We start from the raw sequence: 22,009 nt of genomic DNA, 5'->3' as shown, positions 1-22,009 counted from the left end.
AGTTGTTTAATACCGAAAAGACGGTGGGTGTTTCTCCTCTCTCAAAGCTCTGCTGTTCATTTTCACTTCCATGGTAATGGCTTTTCTTGTCCTCTGCACATTTCCACCAGAAGAGCCTGCCTTATGCTTGGGAGACATAATGAAGTGCAAAAAGTTAATTATAAGCAATGTTATTCACTTGGTGTAGCTTCGAATGAGGCAGACACTGTGTTCATCCGCGGTGCGAGAGATGAGTACACACCGCTTCCTTGCAGAGTGCAGCACGTATTCATTCGCTGTGTGAGATGAAACTAGTTTTTGAGTGACACAAGTTTTAATACCACCTGTATAGGTTTCACGAGTAAAGCTTCACGGAGGGTGGCCATCTGCCTCGATTGGCAGGGAACGGTGTCGAGAGAAGGATTATTACAAAAGTGTACAAAAATACAAAATCTCTTGTAACAAGATCTTGCAAGATTAAAATGTGACAAGCTTTCTCGTTCAGGAAAAAAAACGTCTTGTGGGCACTAGGCCTGGGATGATAATAAATTAACTAATCACGCAATAAATGAAAATGAACTCGATAATTTTGCCGGCCTGAATATATTGCCATGTGCATGCATGTCTCTTTTCCTTGTCTCTGTCAGTCATACAGTCTCTTTGTCCCGGTGGGTGAAGGCGGGGCCGCTAGCATTCACACAGAGCGCAGAAGAGTGCAACGTAGTAGAAATTAAATTAGTAGACTGCAATATATTGTCATATTTTTATATTTTTTCATTGTACTTTTTTACAAGTACTGTTAAAATCTCGTCTCGTAAACCCAATCGTCTTGTTCACTGAATATCTCACCCCTACTGACGCACACTATATACATACACTTATATACCCACTTTGGTTAAAGGTGATTTGAGAGAAAAATGGCCACCTTCGGGAAGTCGATTAAACTGTAAATAAAGTACAACAGCAATTACAACTCACACACACAAAAGACATGTTACATTTTTGGTTAATATTCATTGTGAATTGACATCTAACAATGTGAACCACTCTACTGATCATAACCTTACATCTTCAAGGTGTTATTATTCGACCACATCTTGTATTTAGGGTGGTTCTCAAAGGTTGTTCTCAGTAATCTGTCTTCCATGAAGGTCTTCTATTGAATTATGTGATTGTTCTGTACTTGTGTTTATGTGTCCACACTGGAGAACACCATCTGCTACTAATCTGTTTTTTTTTTTTTGTCTCAGACCAAAGTAAATTATAAGACTTCTTCCTGTGTCTGGATAAATTATTGTTGCACTCTTATAATCCATATTCTTTCTTATTGAGCAGTATCAGTGCTAAAATATACTGCAGGTCTGTCGATTCAACATACAGTACATACAACTAATCACACGCTTTATTATACAATACTGTATATTGTTGTATTTTTACTGCTGAATTTTCTAGTTTTCTTGTATTTTCTGTCAGACTCCTGGAAGAATAGCAGCAGCTTCTGCTGCAACTAATGGGGATCCAAATAAACACACAAACAGCAACAACAAAATCTTTCTCGAGCAGCGACAACTACTTTCAACACAACAGGGCCGGTAAGTCTGGAGTCTCAGGTGTTGAACTTCACACTCCGATTGCGGGGTTAACTTTTGCACAGGCGCCTCTGTTATCGCTCTGATACTACCTCTGAAGAAGAACAATTCCCGGGTTTGCAGTGTCCGATTCCATGTTTGGTGCTGTTCACACAGAATAATGACATGTGAAAAAATATGCTTTTAAGGGCTATTTGAAAGTGGACAAATGAGATGCGTGACGTCCGGTTTCAGTAACAGTAGTTAATGACTTTGTACACTTGCACTCATTGTTTAGAATTTCAAAACTTAAAAACATTGCCTGCAGAGTTAATTACTGATTCATTATGGCTACACTTTCACCCTGGAACACTATTTCCTTTATTCCTATGAAAATGAGTTGAAATTCCAACTAATCTGAGTGTGCAGGGTCAACTGTAAACAATTTAGGGCCACAAACCCTAACATTTATTTGAATGTCTTGTAATGTGCCTGCCGTCTTGTCGACTGTCATTCTTTAGCCCCATTCTTTAGAAAACACATTTGTCATTTGAATTAAGGGATCAGGGATCAGACTTTGGACAAGACCACATTAGGATGTGCGGGTGTGGCTGAAGGATAAACACATCATTCTTTTCTGGTGAGATCAATGAAGGGAGTGCACTCGAAATGACCTCACACAGACAAGGAATGCACATGTACACAAATGTATCATTATATATCAACAGGAGGATACTGAATCTCAGTATAGGATGTCAATTCATACAGGTTAAGGTGGATGCGAGGTCACATACACTAACACATGCACATTCCAGCACAATGAAATGAAGACCTGGCGACCTAAATTTAATCCAAAGACAATTTACGAGTGTTTGTCCTAGCAGAAAGCTGCTGCTGTGTGCAGGAACACTAAAGCTCACCATGACAGGACAAAGTCAAGCTTGCCAGTTCATTTTGTGGCATAAAAAGACACACACTTACAACATGGTATTAGACAAACTCACTCACCCAATAAATCTCATGGATATCCATCCCTACTCTCTTATTTTGGTTACTCACTAATATAGCACAACATCTGCATGCCTCGCTATTAATTAGGCACATATTACTGGACGTGGCAGACGGGAGCAGTTTGTGCAAAGCGAGACGAGTTCATGACTTATCACCGTGTAATTAGCTTCAGTATCAGATGACGTGCCAAATAAAATATAGTATGTCTACTTTATGGACAGCGCATGAGTGATGCCTGATGTTTGGGTTCCATTTAGACGAGCCGATTGTTCATTCTATAAAAAGTTCACCATTATGACCAGAGATTATTGCGGTAAGACACTAATTTATCTTATTTAAAATATGATAAAAATAAAAAGTGGTTGGTAGTAAAATAATCTTTCATAATGTATTTGTCTCTTTTGTGGCTTATTGGTTGTTAAAGGAAGAAAACTGTTACAGAGGGAAACACGTGAAACTCGGATTAAAAAAAAACGTGGCGTTTGACCTCATCTACCTCAGCCATTGTGCACCGCATGTTATTCAAGGTCAACAGTGTTCTTGCTTTGAAATACAATAAAACAATATGTATGGAATAATTTGTTAAACTGTTATTTAGAACCTTGGAAAATATTAATTTTACACTGGGCCTTAGTCACCTCCATAATCTTGTATCATGTCATTCAAAATCAACCAGTTGGTTCTTGCTTTGCCACAAAACAATTACAGCACCATCGAAAGTTTGATGTACATCACTTGAAATTTGTAATTGCCACAGCTCTTAATCAACAGATTTCACCTTTGACATTATCTACCTCAATTATCATGCATCAGACGTCGTTCATAATCAACAGGGTTGCTGCTTTGGTATTAAACAATAAATCTCTTAAAGCCTGAAGAAAAAATGTTAATTGTTGGAGCTCTGAATCGAGTAAACCTCAGCAACCTCCAGATATTACTCAATATCAACAACATTCTTGCTTGGCGTACAACAATGAAAGGAATTTTGAAGACCAGTTGAAAATTTTGAGTTTCACCTTTCTCCAAAACCACCTCCGCCATCTTGCATCGAATCTGAAGTCAAAATCATTTGATCTTTGAGCTCAGCTACCTTTGTCACTACGTGTCCAATATCGTAAAAAAAAAAAAAATCAATGGAATTCTTCCTTTGACACTGAACATTAACTACTGAAAGTTGCAGATCAATCAAACCAAATCTCTGTCGATCAGAATTATGATTATAGCCACCTCTGACCTCTGACCAGCCATCTTGCATTATTAGGCATTCATAATCAATGAGATACATCCATTGGATGGACAGTTGTAACTCACCATTTGCACTTGGAATTTTGAAGCTTCAATCTATCAGGGTTTTTCAAAAATATATTAATGAATAAGTCATGCATTATATAATGATAACATATACAGCTCATAAGAGTTGAATTTAAGAGCTGATATCTAGCAACTTCCATGGTTTTCTTGATAATAACCAAAATCACTTAAGCTCTTACACGAATAGCTATAGCATTGTACTGCCAGAAAACTGAACTCTTATGAGCTTTTTGTTGTAAATGTTACATTTACCCAAACAAAGGTGCCTTTTTGTATCAAGCATTAAAATGAACAAGAAACTGAAGAAACAAGGGTGGTCTAATAATTTTTTCCATGACTCTATTGTTGGCCTAAATTAAGCATTTTCCAGCATAAATATGTTCTAAATTAACTAGAATACAAAATACAGTTTAAGGCAATACAAGACATTGATGAACTGCAGTCTAGTGGCCACTAGGTGTCATTAGTAATACGCACCAGACTTGATTGCCAACACCAGAGTATTATTATTTTCTAATCATTTATCTCACAACAGGCACAATAATAACATAAGTGATAATAACAGTCATCATCATCATAACAATAAACCGGGCTACTGTTGTGGCCATACCCTAGCTAAAACTCAACTCTGAATCCCCGACGTCACTTCGTGTGTACACGTTCGGAAGACGTGTACACACACACAAGCACACACAAAAACACACACAAGCACGAGTCTTATTTATATCTTAAATGGCTTATTTTCCCAGATTATATCTACTATATTAGGTAATATGAGTGTAAAGGTGACTGTAGGGGTGTTATTTCATGTCTAGAGGGCTCTAATAATGGCAAAAATCATATTTAGAAAGTCATAAACAGGTTTTCTATGCTCTAACTACGAAAATATTCCGTCTCTTAATATTGAATCAATCCTACTTTTTTCACTTGTCGCTGAACCAATTAACCACGATAAACGAGGAACAACTGTACAAGGCATTCCGAAGATGCATTCAAAGACATTGTGATATGTAGTTGTCTCTACTGGTAACTAGGTGTCAGTAATGTTACTGTAATGTTCAGTGAGACACACAAGCACCAGACTTGATTGCCGAAAAAACAGGCTTCGGACGTCACTTCCCGTCGGCTAGCACCGGAACACATTTACAGCAACACACATGAGCACAAGTCTTATTTATGTCTTATTTTCTGTTATTGTGTCGACTATATTGGGTAGTATGAGTGTAAAGGTGACTATGGGGGTGTTATGTCATGTCTAGGGGACTGCAACAATATTAAAAACTGTGCATAGAAGGTTGTACACAGGTTTACTGTGCTCTAACTACTAGGAAGTCTCCGATCTGGGTTTTATGCTGCCAATTCCGATACCGATGGCCAGTACCAATACCGATCACATGAAGTAATTATAATTTTTAAAATGTATTTATGATGAGTGCTATTGGCTATGGGTGCCGTATAAGGGGGGCAAAGTTATGACAATTCCAAGGTGCCTTGACTACCACGGGACCCAAAATATATTAAGACAGACAGAGGATGAGACGACTTCTTTAAGGAGACTTTGGATGTGAGAGTATATTGGCGAAGCCCTAGCAGGACTTCCAGGCAGCACATAGGTGGGCTCCAAGCGAGAGAGCAGTCCGCGAACCCGGTCGGTGTCCTCGACGGCTGAGAAAGGCTGGTCATCTCATCCAATTCATTCAGTTATTTTTGAGTTATTAGCTTAGCCGTTTGACTGATGATCACACTGTGAGCCTCAAAAATTCACCATAGTCTGTCAAGTGTTTGTTCTTCAAACGGTGTTAAATTAAAGCTTTTTAACATGCTAACCACGTGAGATATCTTTCATGGCATGTGTTGGCAGGTAAGTTTCACATGGCAGACCTATTTGTTTTTGTTTTGGCACACCTGCGCAATGTGAAGGAAGTGGGAACAGGACGCCACCCCAGACGTTAGGGGAAGACACTACACAGCATGTAGGGATCGCTGCAGCCTGCAATAGTACAGGCCACAGGTCATTGGCTTTTGTGATCAGCATTGAAAAGCATTTATTGGTGGCCGATCGATCAGAGCATCCTTACTAATTACGAGAATATGAAATTCATAAATAAGGAAACCAACTTCAGTCCCATAATTGTGATTGACTGAAAAGACCACAGAATCAATTTTGCCTTTGACTGGCTCAATTCTCCATCTGCAGACCCTGATTTAAGCCTGGGCGGAACGCGTGGTTGGCTGCAACAGGTGGGTAACATTTGTGTTTGAAGAAAATAATCATTCCCGACAGTTTGAAGGTCAGTTGACAACTGTAGGTGGCAGAAAAGAACAGCACACCGATTTTACCTTTGACCTGTGCTAGCTCAGCAATTTAATGAGATAGTCAGTTCAAAAATACACTAATGCTCTCACAGTGAGAATGTAGGCCCACTAGAATCGACGTTCTACATGTGGCTAAAAACAGTTGTATATAGTGAATTTTAAGTACTGCAAGGCATATACGATATAATATTGTTGGAAAAAAGTAATCATAATCAGCCAGTGTTGTATTTATAGCCATCAGAAACCCTAGCAACAATGTAACACGTTAACTTCCATTCTGAACCCCTTACATGCAGGTGTGACATTTTGGTTTGGCCTGAGAGAAAATCCAAGCTGAGCGCAATGTGACAAGCCGTAGTAGCAGCATCTGTTGGCCTGGCAGCCTCGCAGGTTGCACCCAGTTGACGTCATGGGCCTCGTGCTAAGTGGTGATCACAGCCAGCCATGCTGTACTACTACATCTGTTCTACATCAGTTTGATCCTTGACCTGCCCCACCGCTGAAAGTGGGTGAACGCATGGGAGCAACTTGATGGGATTGTTTTTGGCTAATGTCGCTGTAATTACGTCTAATTGAGGAAATATTATATCAAGACATTATGGTGAAATGAGGCTGGTGACAATCTCAAAGAGTCAATCAAAGAGTGGATTTAAAAGAAAAAATATACAAATTGTGGCTGTATTGGTGAATATTTTTGACAACCTGATGTGCAAGGAAAGACATTAAGAGTAATACAAGACAATGCATAATTTTCTGTACATAAATAAAAGAAATACTGGCCAGGCTGGAGCAGCATGGTCTTTGCAGAAGCCTGTGTGATTACATGGCCATGTTGGAGACGTTGAGTGCAGCAGAGCTTGTGTCACGAGATAGACGAACTCCGCTGCTGGGCTCAAACAGGCTTAGTTTCCCATCTAGAGTTCCAGTCAGCAGCTACAAGAGAAACAGGAGACACAATGTCATTTGTTTTTGATTGTAGTCTGCAACAGGTTGCATTGCTGCTGCTGTAGAGACAACAATCACTCACTCATGAAAAAGTACCACTGTAATCAAGCCATCTTTATATCCAATGAAACAAAAGCTTTGTTTTGATTTGATGTAAGAACAACAAGTGCGATGCATGCAGGAAGCTTTGGGGGATTTAATATTTTCCATGTGTATATTCTGCATTATAACGATACATTTGAAAATCTGCAGTTTTCCTATAGCTTGCACACGTGTAAACACACACACTAGTGGATGAGGCACATGTTTATGCAATCACTGCTATTTTTCTCAGTAAAAGGAAGCATTACCTCATTTCCAACAGTCAACAGAGCAGATCTTACACTTCAACACTGAGCAAAAGCAGCAGTTTGACTGTGAGCGTTATATACCGTTATTATATATTACATATATAAACATACGTGCACTGAGTTCTCCTAATTAGTAAGAAAAATATGCAAATTGTCTGTACTTGTGTAATACTAAAAAGGCAATTAAAAATTTTTCTGAGTGAATTTTCCTATTGTTCAATTATTATCATTAGAATTCAGAGCACCAGTTCCAATACAGCGGAACCTGTTTTAAATCGACGTCCCTTGGACACAAGCGTTTGTTGACATAACTGACATCAAAACAAAAGCTATTTATTATATTTATTTGCCAAGGGCATTAGGTGAATGGTCGACAAAATATTTTTGAACGTACAGCAGTTTGTTGACATCTTTTTTCTCCATGTGTGCATATTTTTATTATGATGATTCTGTTTTCATGTGATACATACTCTTATCAAACAGAGCTGCTTCGGTAATTTAATTGTATGTCTTGACAACAACAATAACAATGCTTTCGTTCGTGCGTAAATCTTTCCTCCGGGTAGCTCACAATCCAAAAAAAAAATTAAATGGGTGGATTTTGTTGCTCTTGTATAATCCAGATTAATACTGCCAGGCTTTATGTTGAAGCTTACCTTGCACTGAACAGGAAGTCATTTTGCGCGTGTTTTAATGCTGTGTAACTTGACCGTAGCTATGTTTCTGATGTCAATACTACAACACATATCAATATATACATCCATCCATCCATTTTCTATACTGCTTCTCTTTAGGGTCGTGGGGGCATGCTGGACCCTATCCCAGCTGTGTCTGATTACAGGTTAAAATCTCAGAAAGATGGCATAACAGAAAAATAACAGAATAAATAAATAACAGAAAACAGACAGATAACTAAAATGAGACAGTTGATATAACTGGCTAGGTCCTTCTAAAGTCTATTAACTAATACTAAGGAATGCTGGGGCAACAATCAGAGACATGAAACACATTTCGTTCAACAGCAACAGCACCCAACATACAGTATTTGTCATGCACATTGTAATACTGCTTCTATTGGATGCATACAAATCTTTAACCGACTTTAGCCACCAACTTTAGCCAACACCACCACTGTTTTTGAGAGGATATTTACACATATATATATACAGTTTTCAAATGAAACCTGCAAATGAAACGATCGTAATTATACAGAAAATGAATTTTATTTAATACAGTTCAATGGACAAATAGTCATAGTTATTTTATCTTATCGTTGTTTTGTTTTTTTTCTGCATCAACTGCCTCTCCTGACTGCACGTCATCGGTAAAGGCTTTCCGAAATGGAAAGCATCCCGGTTTCAAACTCACCCTTTGAATCTAAACAAGCCTAAGACTCGCCAGACAACATTTCCATCATTCTTCAGGCTTCTTGGAGCCTTCTTTCACCATGACCTCCCTTTCACTGACCTTAATCTAGAATGGCCTCACTGTCTGCTTTGTGCCCCTGGGCTGCTGCAATATGCGCTGAGGACTTAAGAGGTTCAGAGAGCAGCTCCATTAGCGAGAACGGCAACAAGATCAACACACCACTCAGTCCTCTGAAGCACCAACTAAGGTGTTGAGGTCACTCTAAGTGGTACACTTGCAACAAACATCTGTGATGCAATGCATTCCACCAAACTTTGTTCAATGAGGCTAACTGGGGCTATATTGACAACGCCTAGGTTTTAAAGGTCGTCAAGAGACTGTTGCGGGCTGTTTCACTGTACTGTAGATGCAGGGGTCATGCTAGGACGCCGGCTGTGCTGTGTGACTTCCATGAATTTTCCTTCAAAACAAAAACCCACAGTTTGTATAGGTTTGATCTTTTGACAGATTTATCAACAGGGTCAGAAAGTCATTATGCAATAAGCTAAGCTTATGAAGCCTATGTCATAAATCAAAGTAAAAGGTTGCATGAAATGCCATCTACATTGCACAATCTAACTTCTTGTTGGGAAGCTGCCTCAATAACGCTGAAAAAAACACAGCAAACCAACAGTTCAAAGTAGGAAAAAAATATGGGTTTAATTTGGGAACGGCAAATTTTGGCAAACATTTCAGCAAATAGTGTTAAATACTGGCAACGTGAATGATAGAAAATGTCCGTCTGGTGATGCTTTCAATGAATGAAGAGTTATGTATTTAGCCTTGCCAGTGATTTCAATGATCACACGGAGCGCACAGACAATTACCAAAACAACAGAATGTTCTGCATTTGAACGGAGACAAAAAGCAGCATGCACACGAGAGATGGGAGACGGCTGTAAGTCATCTATGAGGCAAGCACAGAACATGCACCACACCAGGGAAAGACGTGACTGCTTAAGAGGACATACATACCTAACCTAACCTAACCCCTACTCTTGCTGGAAGTTTTTAAAAAACGTGGACACACGCACACATACACCCACACACACACCCACACACACACACACAGAGGGGTGACAAAGAATAGCTGAGTGTAACAACAAATGATGATCAACTAAAGTCGTGCTTCGGTGTTTGACCACAATCCGTTCTGTGGCTGTGGTGCACCTTTCGGTCCTTCAAAACAAACGTTCACATTGAGATCAATTTTAAAAACCGATTACAACCTTTGTTAACTACATAGACAATGTTTTAACTAACATTTTAACATGACACTGTATTGTAAATATCAATTGTCAGTTGTTCAGATTGGCCATTAATGACACAGAATGTCCAATCACCTTCCACGTTTTGTGCCAACTCTTTTCCAAACTTTATCTCAACATTATGAAACAAAGCATCCAGGTCAGGTGAAGCAAACATCAGTTGTTGATAAGCCTGGAAACCAACTGCTTTTTGGTAGTCCTTTTTAATATGCAGGTAAACCGGAAGTATGAGGACACACCTCCTAATCTACTAATTAAATTACTACAAGCGACAACAGGAATGATTATATCAAGAAAAATCAATATACACAAAGTCCCCAACTAACGAACACAATTGGTTCCAGACAGCCGTTCTTAAGTCGAAAAAAAATTATATTACCAATGATATAGGTACTACATGTACGTGTATACATACAAAGTATATGCGTATGTATGTAAATATGAGTTTGGATGTAGTAGTAATATTAAAAGAGGATAATTAATGAAAAAAACAATAATAAAATGATATAATAATACGTAATGATAAATGTTATTTACCTTTGAAGAGGAGTGGCCGAGCATACGTCGTTGGTGGTGGTGGTGGAGGAGGTGATATTGAAAAAAAGAACAAATGGTCGTCGTCGTTAGACTCTTCTAAAAGAGGTAGTGTTCTGTGGGTGGTGTAGAATTAAGCAGGCCTATTAACTCTTCATAAACTTTAATCACACGCTCTGTCCGGGTTGTATCATACAGCCACAATGTAGCTTTCTATCCCAGGCGTCTGCTGGTCCCATTAGCAGTGTCACAGTGCCCTCTGCTGGTCAAGCATGCAGCAGTATAAATATGGACTTATAAGGAAAAACACATGAAAATATAGACCAGGCGGCTTGTGTTCGTATCACCGAAAGTTCGCACGTCGGATGTTCATTAGTAGGGGACTGAGTGTATTGGAAAAAAAGTCACCTACATCACAGACCATTATCTACGTAAAAAAAGGGAAAAACAGTAGATAAAATATAAAAATAATAAGGAAATTAACAAATTTAATATGAAAATTTCCATCCATCCATCCATCTTCTATGCCGCTTATCCTCACTAGGGTCGCAGGTATGCTGGATCCTATCCCAGCTGACTTTGAGCGAGAGGCGGGTACACCCTAGACTGGTCGCCAGGCACATATAGACAAACAACCATTCACACTCACATTCATACTTATGGACAATTTAGAGTCGCCAATGAACCTAACATGCATGTTTTTGGAATGTGGGAGGAAACCGGAGTACCAGGAGAAAACCCACACACGCACGGGGAGAGCATGCAAACTCCACACAGAGAAGCCCAACGGATATTCAAACCCAGATCTTCCCAATCTCCTGACTGTGTGGCCAACATGTTAACCACTAGGCCACCGTGCGGCCCAATATGACAATTTAATAGTCTGATGATACACTGCCCTGGATCGCACATGTATTCAGTTTGGAATCACGTTTCAACCAAGTGACTAACTTGCCAACAAACAACACTTAAAGGTTATTTACAAAAAGATGCCACAAGGCATGCTGGGAGCCGGCATCACTCCCGTTTGTAAAAAGCTGCTAGAGTTACATGTTTATAGAGTTAACGTAGTTGTTTTTAATATTTGTGATAGCAGTAATAGTTGCGCTCTGTGTGTTTACTTACATTTTACTTGCGCTGTCATTTTTGTGTTTGCATCGTGATTACAGTCAGTGTTCTGTCTCGTGAACCATGTTCAGTATGACAAGTGTGCTTGTTTGCTCAGTGTTGGCTGTTGCTTGCCCAATTAAAGAGGCTCTTCCTTAAAGTAAGGGTGCATGGGCCAGACTTACACTCAACTTTGATGTTCAGAAGGTCACCACAAAATATGGTTCTATGGGCCACAATTGGCCTGCGGGCCGCAAGTTCATTCGACTTAGTGCTTGAAAGTGTTTACGTGGACTTCAGACCTTCAGAATGTACTGATATGCAACACCCGGCGGCAACATTAAAAGGCATGTTTACACAAAGCCCATGATGTTATGAAAGCATTGTCTTTTTATATTTATATTTTACATTAAATTTAGCAGAGTTCATCATTTAATTGAACTCTTCTGGATGGTTATTGGCACTTGGTTTATTAAAACAAACATGCAGTGGAGCAGCCAAAGGTTAAAAACACAATGTAATAAAACATGTTTTAATTGTTGTTTTAGATACAAATTGTTGGCAGAACATAAGAACATAGAGGGATCAGCATGAGAGCTAATAATACAGTGCATTACAATATTTTGTTCCAGCCCTACTTGACAGCCCTCACCTCAACTTTAAACACCTTTGTGATGGTAGATTGTGAGCCATGTCAGCCACATCTAACATCCAACAACTTAACAATTGCTCCTGTCCATAGTGAATACTGAACTCCATATTCGCTTTCTGTAGGTCTAACACCAGGTGTCCCAATCATTTTTGGGCTTAGAGAGACTATGAGCTTCCTGTTCATTGCTGTACCAGCTCTACAGTATTGAACACATGCCTGCAACTGAGAGAGGTTCTGTCTCAGCTCCGTCTGACTCTCACTCGGATGTGACATTCTGGAGCAGACGCCTGTGTTTGCTGTCTGACCAAGTGGAGACCTTTCTGGGGGCATGAAAATAATAAATATGGACAAAGCAGTGGGAATAGTTTCAAATGCCAACTGGCCACGAATGAAATGACACGTGAAGAAAAAAATAGTCAAGTGGGACGCCAGCTTTTTTTTCCAGGCTGGAAAGAGCAATGATGATACATGTGGATCCTTGGAGACAAGAGCCAATGAGATGATTCACTCGGTCTTCCAAGTTAGGGTAAGGGGGGGCAGTAGAAGTTGTTAAGATTCAGAGACAGCTGCGGGTGTCAGTAAGCGGTCACAGCTCTGCACTCCTGCAGCTAACAAGAGGTGCAAATGAGGTCACAAGTAATTGAAGCACAATAGGCCAAAATATTCATCCTTCATCAAAAGGCTGTCAACACTTTTTATAGTATGGCTGTTTCCCTCCATATGGCTCTCCAAAATACTCACCCGTATGCATTTAAAAACAGAAGTGGCAGCCTAAAGTCCATGCATGTGGATCTTTTATACACTCTTCTTCCTCAAAGGGAAGAAGACACATAAAAATAATCAACCCAACCAGTTGTGAACCCGTTTCAAGCCTTCCGACAAAGGCCTGATTAACCAATGGCTCTATACATTATCCTGACAATAATTATCCTGACGATAATCATAAATGTTAATTAAAGATGCTCAGTATTGATGATCTAAAATTCTGTTTGTGGGGTCAACACAGAGGACATCCAAGCCATGTGGAACGGAACAATCGCCGGTCAGGAAGCAAGCTAACTGAATAAGCACTACCAACGACGACAGACGACAACAAGAAGCTCACGGTGAGATGCACTTGAGAAATGGAGGACCAGCTCAGCAACTGTTGATATACTGTAGTGTGTCCTTTTACTCCAATATAAACGACATGGAGAATGGCAAGAAAGTCTCACAGCAATGGAGTTACCAGATGAACTAAAGGTTAGCTTAGCGGCTGCATTTTCGTTTTGTTTTCCAGCAGTTTTGGTGCCCTGTGGCACATTGCTGCCTCTCACAGGTCAGGTACTGCATCAGGTTACTTTTGATTGCGTGAGACTTCTTGTTTGGGGGACAAGACTTAAGAGTGTGGCGTGCTGTGTTGGTCATGTTTAAAATGTCACGTGTGGAGTCTTACACTTTTTAAACATTGTAAGTGGCCAGAGTAGCCAATTTGTTTTCTTTCATTGAGCACCCCATAAAGTAGAAAAAGAAGGGCTGAGATAGTGATGTCACACGCCAGTTTGCCACATGAGTCAGCAGGCACTGAGCTCGTTAGGAGAGCTGACAACCCACTGAAAGTGGCAAGTTAACCTAATAATAGTTAAATCAAGATTATCGTTGATAAGCCCAATATTTACGTGAGTGTGTTTGCAACAGGGAGCGAAGGATGAAGCCGAATAAATGTGGCCATTCAATGAGGTTATTGGTTAACAGCGTCTTATTTGCACCCTTGGTAGGTGAAAAGAGGTATGTGGCTTTTTATTAGTGGTGAGTTATTTTTGCATTGTATTGTTGTATTGAAGGGATACTGACGTGTGTGTGAGAGAGAGTTTTAATAAATGTTATGTTTTACTGTATTTTAGTTTCGCGGTATTCACGAATAAATAAAAATTGTACCCATCGAACTCATCGCTGTGCTTATTGATGCCAAGGACTGTTACAAAGATCTGTGAAGATTTTAAAATGTAACAAAAGGTAGTAATTCAGCATGTATCAATGTGACATGACTGTACAGAGCTGTGTGCTGCTGTTACACACACTAAGGCCACGTCCATATGAACACGGGTATTTTAAATCGGCTTCTTTTCCTCTGTGTTTTGGCCTCTCGTCCACACACAAACCTAAGTTTTTGTCCTTGAAACTCCAACCAGAATGGAGATTTTCACCTCCAGCTTTAGCGTTTGTGTATAGATCGGCTTGTGTCATAAGGAATGTGTGGCATTATCACATGTATTTAAACCTTATTTAACAACACAAGACAAGTGATTAAGTTGTTGACTTATGGGTGCTGGCTTCATTTCGTGCAGTGTTAGGCTTATAACACACATGGACGATTTACACAGTTTCATGATGACTCCTGTGCTCCGTATAAATGAGTCCTGATTTTATAAATTACAGGTACAGTCGTCCCTCGTTTATTGTGGTTAATTTGTTCCACACCCAACTGCAATAAACAAATTTCCAAGTAGGATTCAATATTAACAAACTGAATATTTTCATAGTTAGAGCATACAAACCCTGTTTATGGCTTTCTATTATGACATTATGACACGCATGAACATGGCAATATATTAAGGCCGGCAAAATCATGTTCATTTATTGTGTGATTAATTTATTTATTATCGTCTTCGGCTGAGTGCCCATGAGACTTTTTTTTTTAACGAGAAATCTTATCACGTTTTAATCTCGCCAGATCTTGTGACACCCCTACTGCATATAACTGGTCTTTCAATATTTTTGGACTAATAAAAGGCCATAGTCAATACGAAACAGCAATAATACATTTTGGAAAAAACGCAATAGAGTGAGGGGGCGATGTCCGAATGTAGCGAGGGACGACTGTACACGGTATTGTACATCTACTTGTATGTTGACAAACATGTCGTCATAAAGCACAACCAGGTCAGCTGTGGCTTCTTTTTCAGGCTTCTCAATGACCAAAATGCACACGACAGCCTGTAAATGCGCTTTCACAAGGACAAGAAAATTAATTTTAAACTCCACTTTTGTTTTTTTTTTAACACCGGAGCGAAATGTGCGTTTTTGAAAATATCTATGCTCGTGTAAACATGGCCTATCTAAAACAAAGTACGGTGGGTTTAAAGGCTCAAAAAGCTTGCTTCCATAATAAAAGTTAAACTTGCTTTCTTGTATGCTTTTTCTGAAAGGGTAGTATATTCTCCACAGAGTTATACTGTGTTGCAAAACCGCGAGAAGAAACAAGAAATAAAAAATTCGTCCATCTAACAGTATGACTACATGACTGTAGGCCTGTTTTATTGGATGTCTCTGACTTGTAAATGTAGCCAGTGCATCATTGTTCTGGAAAGTTCCAACTTATATGAATGTTACAATCCATGTAGTATGACACATGTCCACTTAAGTCTGCCAATACATTATAACACACTCTGTCATTTTGTAGTCGATATCAAAATATTACCACATTGGGTTTTTACTTGCATTTGTCTCTTGATGTGTTAACTTTTTATTTAGCCAACTTTTGTTGAATCTGGGAATGGATCAATAAACCTCTTTCCACTTAAATAAGAAAAATATGGATAAGAAATATTTAAGTGTCATTCGAACAAAAGTGTGTTTGCATGATTGAAAGTTTAAAGCTCGGGCTGGCTCAGGCTTGTCCTGAATCATCCCTTAGCTATTCTGCTGTAGGCCTACACTGTCTGGGGATTTCACATTACGCACTAAGCTCCTCTCACCTTCTCTCCATCTGTTTACATCCCATTATTGTAAGGTCCTAATTTCTTGCTCTCCAAAAGTCATGTGCTTAATCCTCTTTGCTCTGTAAATATACAGGTGTAATGTACTTTTACTAAGGCTCGAAATTAACCATCTTTCATAATCTTTTCACTATTTTTCTCTATAAAATGTATTTTATATATAATACAGAGCAGTGATTCCACGACCACGGAAACATGGTGTTGATACATCGGATAGATAATTCATATTTTGTTTCAGTTGTATACTCAATCACAAATTGTTTTGTCTATAGTATTTGAAGTTGTTGAACGAGAAAGTGCAATTAAATGATAACAATGAAGATATGGAACTATATTGTGTATGAAATACATACAGTGGAACCCTGGTTAGCGTCATTAATTCGTTCCACATTGGGCAAACTCACTTGTACACTACAGTATCCTTGCAAGGGTGTAGAGATGGTCCAGTGTTCCGCGACTGGAACGAAAACTACATTGCAATTCCTATAGCCGAGGTTTGACAAACGGTCGTACCCTTCTCTCCAGCACCCTGGAATAGACTTTCCCAGAGAGGCTGAGAAGTGTGATCCCACTATAGTTGGAACACACCCTCCAGTCACCCTTCTTGAAAAGTGGGACCACCACCCTGGTATTCCAATCCAGAGGTACTGTTCCCGACTTCTACGCAATGTTGAAGAGACATGTCAGCCAGGACAAGTCCCTCAACATCCAGAGCCTTCCTGTTCATTATATAAATATAATGAAATGCATATAATATAGTACAAATGTATCACAATTCAAAATAGGATAGGGCCTTTGGGTCATGGAAAAGACAGAAAGTTGGTAGACTGCATTAGACGTGACTAAAAACAGATCGCAGCCCTTTCCAACGTATCGTGTAGATGTAGATGTATAATGTGATAAAGATGTTTTCCATCGCTGGCGTGGAACAACATGAGAGGAGCTATCAACAGGTTGGGTTTAAAAAACACAGCTATCACGCTAACCCAAATAAAGCACAGACCCACTGAGCCTATTTCCCTAGTCTGACCCAGTAACCTGTTTCTCAGAGCTGACTGTTGATTTGTCTCAGGCTAGGTACAACATTTTTGATTTGCCTTTACATATGATACCGAAGCTCTTAAATACCATAATACATAGGAGGGAGCGACTGCAGGCACATCTTGTTTTTCAGGCACAGCTTGCATTGGAAAACTATATTTTTGTCACACAAACGAGAAAAAAACCCCCACAGGAACAACAATAACGTCTTTTGCATGTATGAAAGTACTTTGCAAGTCAACGCTCCAGCTTACCAACTCAGATCCAAAGAGAGAGGAGCATAACATTTTTTTGACAGAGGTATGCCACGTGAAATCCCCAAGATTTTATAGCAAGTAGCAAGCTAAACCTGAGGGAATGAACCACAGACGTGGATCGGCCCGCCTTGATGGTCTTTTGAGTATTAGGATGGAAAACATGAGTGGTAAATGAGTGGAAAATATGCATTGCGTTATCTGTCTGCGTGGGCCTTGCGTTGGAGGGTTCTCACAGCAATAAATATGGTCAACATGTGGCCCAGAGATGCAACATTAAAAAGGAAGCTGAGCACAGGTTGTTTTCCTGTATTGTACAAGTATCACTAAATCATTTCAGATATAGTGGAACTTCTGTTAGCATCCATCCCCGGTTAGCAATTTTTGTTGGTTAACGTGAAAAATGTATGCCACAATTTTGCCTTGGTTTACATGCATTCTCTGGTTAGCGTACAATATGCCACGCATCTTGTCATGTTATTAATACACTGCATGAGTCCAAATGTGTTCTTTATGTATTTTTATCCCAAATAATCCTTCCTTTTTAGCATCCTATTAGGTAGCTACCAAAATGCCAGCTGGAACCGGCAGTCAGCTACACTACGTTGCCCGTCTATGATGTCATTAGTGGTTGACTCTCAAAAATGTTAACACAAAACACATTTTTATAGTTTTACAACTATAGTTTTACACACATAAAACAATTCTAAATGCATATAAATGACGAATGGAAGGGATAAATAACAATTTAAGCTTTTGACTTTTACCTTCATTGAAGATGTGACTTTTCCGAAAGACACGATGTGTCAGCGGGATCAACCACCACCACCTTCCTGTTTTCCCATGACTGATTTCTTGAATTCCATAGTGTTTCTGACCTTCTTTGTTAAAATGCTGGCACTTGCAAGTTTATTGTTTTCTGCATGTAAAACTATAATTGTAAAACTATAAGAACATGCTTTGTGTTAACATTTTTGGCTTTCTGGAATGCATTAATTGGATTTACATTATTCGTTACGGGAAAAATTGATTCAGTTAACGTCCATTTCATTAAGAGTCGGAACCTTCTGGAATGAATTAATGACGCTAAGCAACATTCCACTGTACTAATGCTAATTGTGTTTTTTAGCGTCTTACGTCGTTCCCCATAAACCAGTAAGTGGCCTCATTACATATGGATGAACACATCGAACACAAATTGCTTCAACCCTAATAATTTGACATTCCAGGTACAGTAGGTACAGTATATAGCATCATTTTATCATACCGTGCTAATTATCTGTTCAATAGGTTACCTTCAAGGCGCAACAAGGTAAAAAACATATTTTAACCTCACAATTCACCCCGTTCTGTTTTTCGTAAAATACATATTGGATGAGATGATAGTCCCTTCAGGGTACTCACATAAATCAGAGTAGTATGATAGATAATAGCGACATATATGTTGTGTGGAGAAAGTGAAGCTAATAAACTATGTACATGTAATGTAAATAACATCCCTGTCAATCAAGAATGTAACCTTTACTAGCAGTACAAAAGTCAACATGATCTTTTGGAGAGTGGGTGACCTCGTGTGTGTGTGTGTGCATCTCCATGTAAGCCATTTAGGCTGGTCTTGACAGAACATTATTTTGAAATCAAGTATTCCTATCGTCATATACACTTGCCGATCAATCATTGTAAGTGAGGAATTCCTCATAATACGACTAAAAGTATGTTAAAGGTAAATATTCTTTATCGAATTGCATTAGCTGATGAATTGCTAGAACAACTGTGGTGAAATATAGTTTTGATAAAATGCATTTGGAATTTTCCCATAATATGAATTAATACTGCTGCAAACACGGAATTCTTTATAATAACATGTTTAAGTCTATCTGCCTGACACCTGGGTGGAAAAAAATCTACATTAGTGCCAACAGCTGTTGATTTTCTGCTAGAGCTGCAAAATAAAATATGCAGGAGTTCTGACCGAGAGCAAGCAAGCACTGATTGATGAAGTGTGTCTCCCAACTGTGCAGATTACTGTAATTCAGCCACCCAGTGGCCATGGATCAAACTTTCCACTGGAATGTGAATGTACCACTGTGTTGCTAAATAGTGTTACAAAGAAGGACCTGTAGATTTAAAACAGGTTCATTCCCAAAAGACAACAAGTTTCATGGGACAGTGGGCATTCATATTATGTAGTGCAGACAAATCTTGGATTTCATACACCCCAATTGTATGATACAGTTTTGGACAAAAATTATTGCCAAAATTTCTGGATGTCTCGGTTTTCGTACAATGTCTTGGTTATTGTACAGCCAAACAAAGCATCCACACATAGGAATGGATAGTGGGGGTTTTTTTTAGAGTTTGGCCACTAGAGACAGATTCCGGCTCGGGAATCTTTTAATCATCTTTAATATGTGTGTGGGGTGGTTTATTTGTTCAAAAAATGTGCATATAATGATGAACAACTCTGTTTCTGTCTACATTCTTCCTCCTAATGATTAGCATTGTGTGCCGTGTGTTGATGAAACATTCAAGCGCACTGCGCATTTGAGAGTGTTCGGTGGGCTTTTTTTTTTAATTATTACAGCTGCAATCTAGCCCACTACGATGCCAAAGAGAGTTGCAAGTGCTAGAACTTTGATAAAGAAGGTGAGAAGCACTACTGAATTCAAGAAAGAACTCGTAGAAAAGTGCAAAGTACAAAGCGTCTGTTACAATAGGATTGTAATGTAAAGGTTCCTACAAGGGGAACGGTTTAAGGGAGAGACATTACAGAAAGTGACAGTGTGTGTGATGATCAAGTTTACAATAAAGTTCAAGTGAACAAATATACAGCTCTTCCATCCCCTCCGCTCCCCTCTTCTCATCGCTATGTTCACCAACAAGTCTTCAATAAAGGTAAAAATGATGGTTAAATGTTCATTTGTCCATTTCATTCTTCATTTATAATTATTTGAAATTGTTTTTTTGGCATATAAAACTATAATTACTCTCTACAAAATTTATGTTTTGTGTTAACATTTTTGGGTGTGTGGAACGGAATTACATGGAAAAAATTGAAAAAGTTTTTCATGTTTCAGATTTCGTCTGACCTTTTGGAATGGATTAATGATGGAAACCGAGGTTCCACTGTATTTTAAAATTTGCCTACCTTTGCAAATGTATGTTTCCATCTGCATTGGAGCCTAGTTAGAGTATAAAGGTGATCTTTGCTTGATGTAAACTGTGACAAGACAATACATACAGTATTTGCAGCAGACAATTTACTGTGTATGTATGTTGTGCTATTTCTTTCATATTTTTCAAAAATAAATGCATTTTTTATTCTACTGACGTTGGCCACACAGTCAGGAGATCGGGAAGACCTGGGATCGAATCTGCGCTTGGGCATCTCTGTGTGGAGTTTGCATGTTCTCCCCGTGCGTGGGTTTTTCTCCGGGTACTCCGGTTTCTTCCCACATTCCAAAAACATGCATGTTGGGTTAATTGGTAACTCAAAATTGTCCATAGGTATGAATGTGAGCGTGAATGGTTGTTTGTCTATACAGGTATGTGCCCTGTGATTGGCTGGCGACCAGTCCAGGGTGTACCCTGCCTTTCACCTGAAGTCAGCTGGGATACCCCCGCGACTCTAATGAGGATATGCTACATAGAAACTGGATGGATGGATTATACTGATTTTACATTTACACTATATTATTCCAGGGAATGCCAATAAATTTACTTTGTAACAATATAGAACACAGCCTGATACGCCTGATGGATTGAATTTGTAATATTGTCATATTTGTGGTCATTAGTCGTGGTATGTAAATGACATTAAAAATCATTTCAAAGAGATTTTCACCTGTGGTGTAGCAGGATTGAAAGCCACACTGAGCACTGTTTCGGAGTGTCTCTGCAGCTTGTGGAGGTAGCTGCTGCTCCTGACGTCGTACACGTAAGCCTGAGAGGAGAAAAAAAAGGAACTCAAGAAAAACCGGTGACTAATAGTTATTAAATGAGAACAAATGTAGAAGATGACGTTTAGTGATGGAAGTTCATCATACACTGCCATTGACATAAGGTTAAGGTAAACTTTACATGTCAAACCTTCTGTGTTTGGATATTTACTGCAGTGATTAATATGCTTCAGCTGCCAAGTTATTCAACCCCTATTGATGCAGTGGGTAGCTTGTAAATTGTCACTTCTAAACCATTTCCTGTGGTCGTGGAAAAGGGGCTACTGCTGCAGGTTTACCAAACCTTTATTGTCTGCATTAAATGGCCACTGATTAAATCGTGTGAAACATCATCTTCCTGGTCGACCATATAACTGAAATGTTTAAGAGTTTATTAAGGAAGGAAAGGAGAAGGAAAATGTACATGTAGCCTTACGGAAAATGTACATGTAGCCTTACAAAAATCACTTATCAGTATGAGGGCAAACATTGTAGAATGGATTTCGGTGCAATGGGAAAGTGTCATGTAGTCTGATGGGTCCAGTCCAGAATCTGAGTGATGGGTATATC

The 22,009-nt window shown here is 39.1% G+C and overlaps 1 protein-coding gene across 2 annotated transcripts in view; it reads right to left on the bottom strand.

The window, feature by feature from the left end:
- wdr27 (WD repeat domain 27) overlaps positions 1-22,009 on the bottom strand; it is a 57,828-nt gene continuing 35,819 nt past the window's right edge. Inside the window, exons 23-24 of one of the 2 annotated variants that reach the window (XM_054798669.1) lie at positions 21,346-21,444; positions 1-7,118 (exon numbers count right to left, since the gene is read on the bottom strand). In XM_054798669.1, the coding sequence (XP_054654644.1) occupies positions 7,005-7,118; positions 21,346-21,444 (213 nt within the window). In that variant the 3' untranslated portion in view covers positions 1-7,004. Of the gene's footprint in view, positions 7,119-12,956; positions 13,057-21,345; positions 21,445-22,009 lie in introns of those variants that run through there. The other variant, XM_054798670.1, reaches the window with a different exon arrangement.

This window comes from Dunckerocampus dactyliophorus, chromosome 14, assembly GCF_027744805.1.
Source record: "Dunckerocampus dactyliophorus isolate RoL2022-P2 chromosome 14, RoL_Ddac_1.1, whole genome shotgun sequence".
NCBI lineage: Eukaryota > Metazoa > Chordata > Actinopteri > Syngnathiformes > Syngnathidae > Dunckerocampus > Dunckerocampus dactyliophorus.
This window is presented reverse-complemented; position numbering and strand designations above follow the sequence as displayed.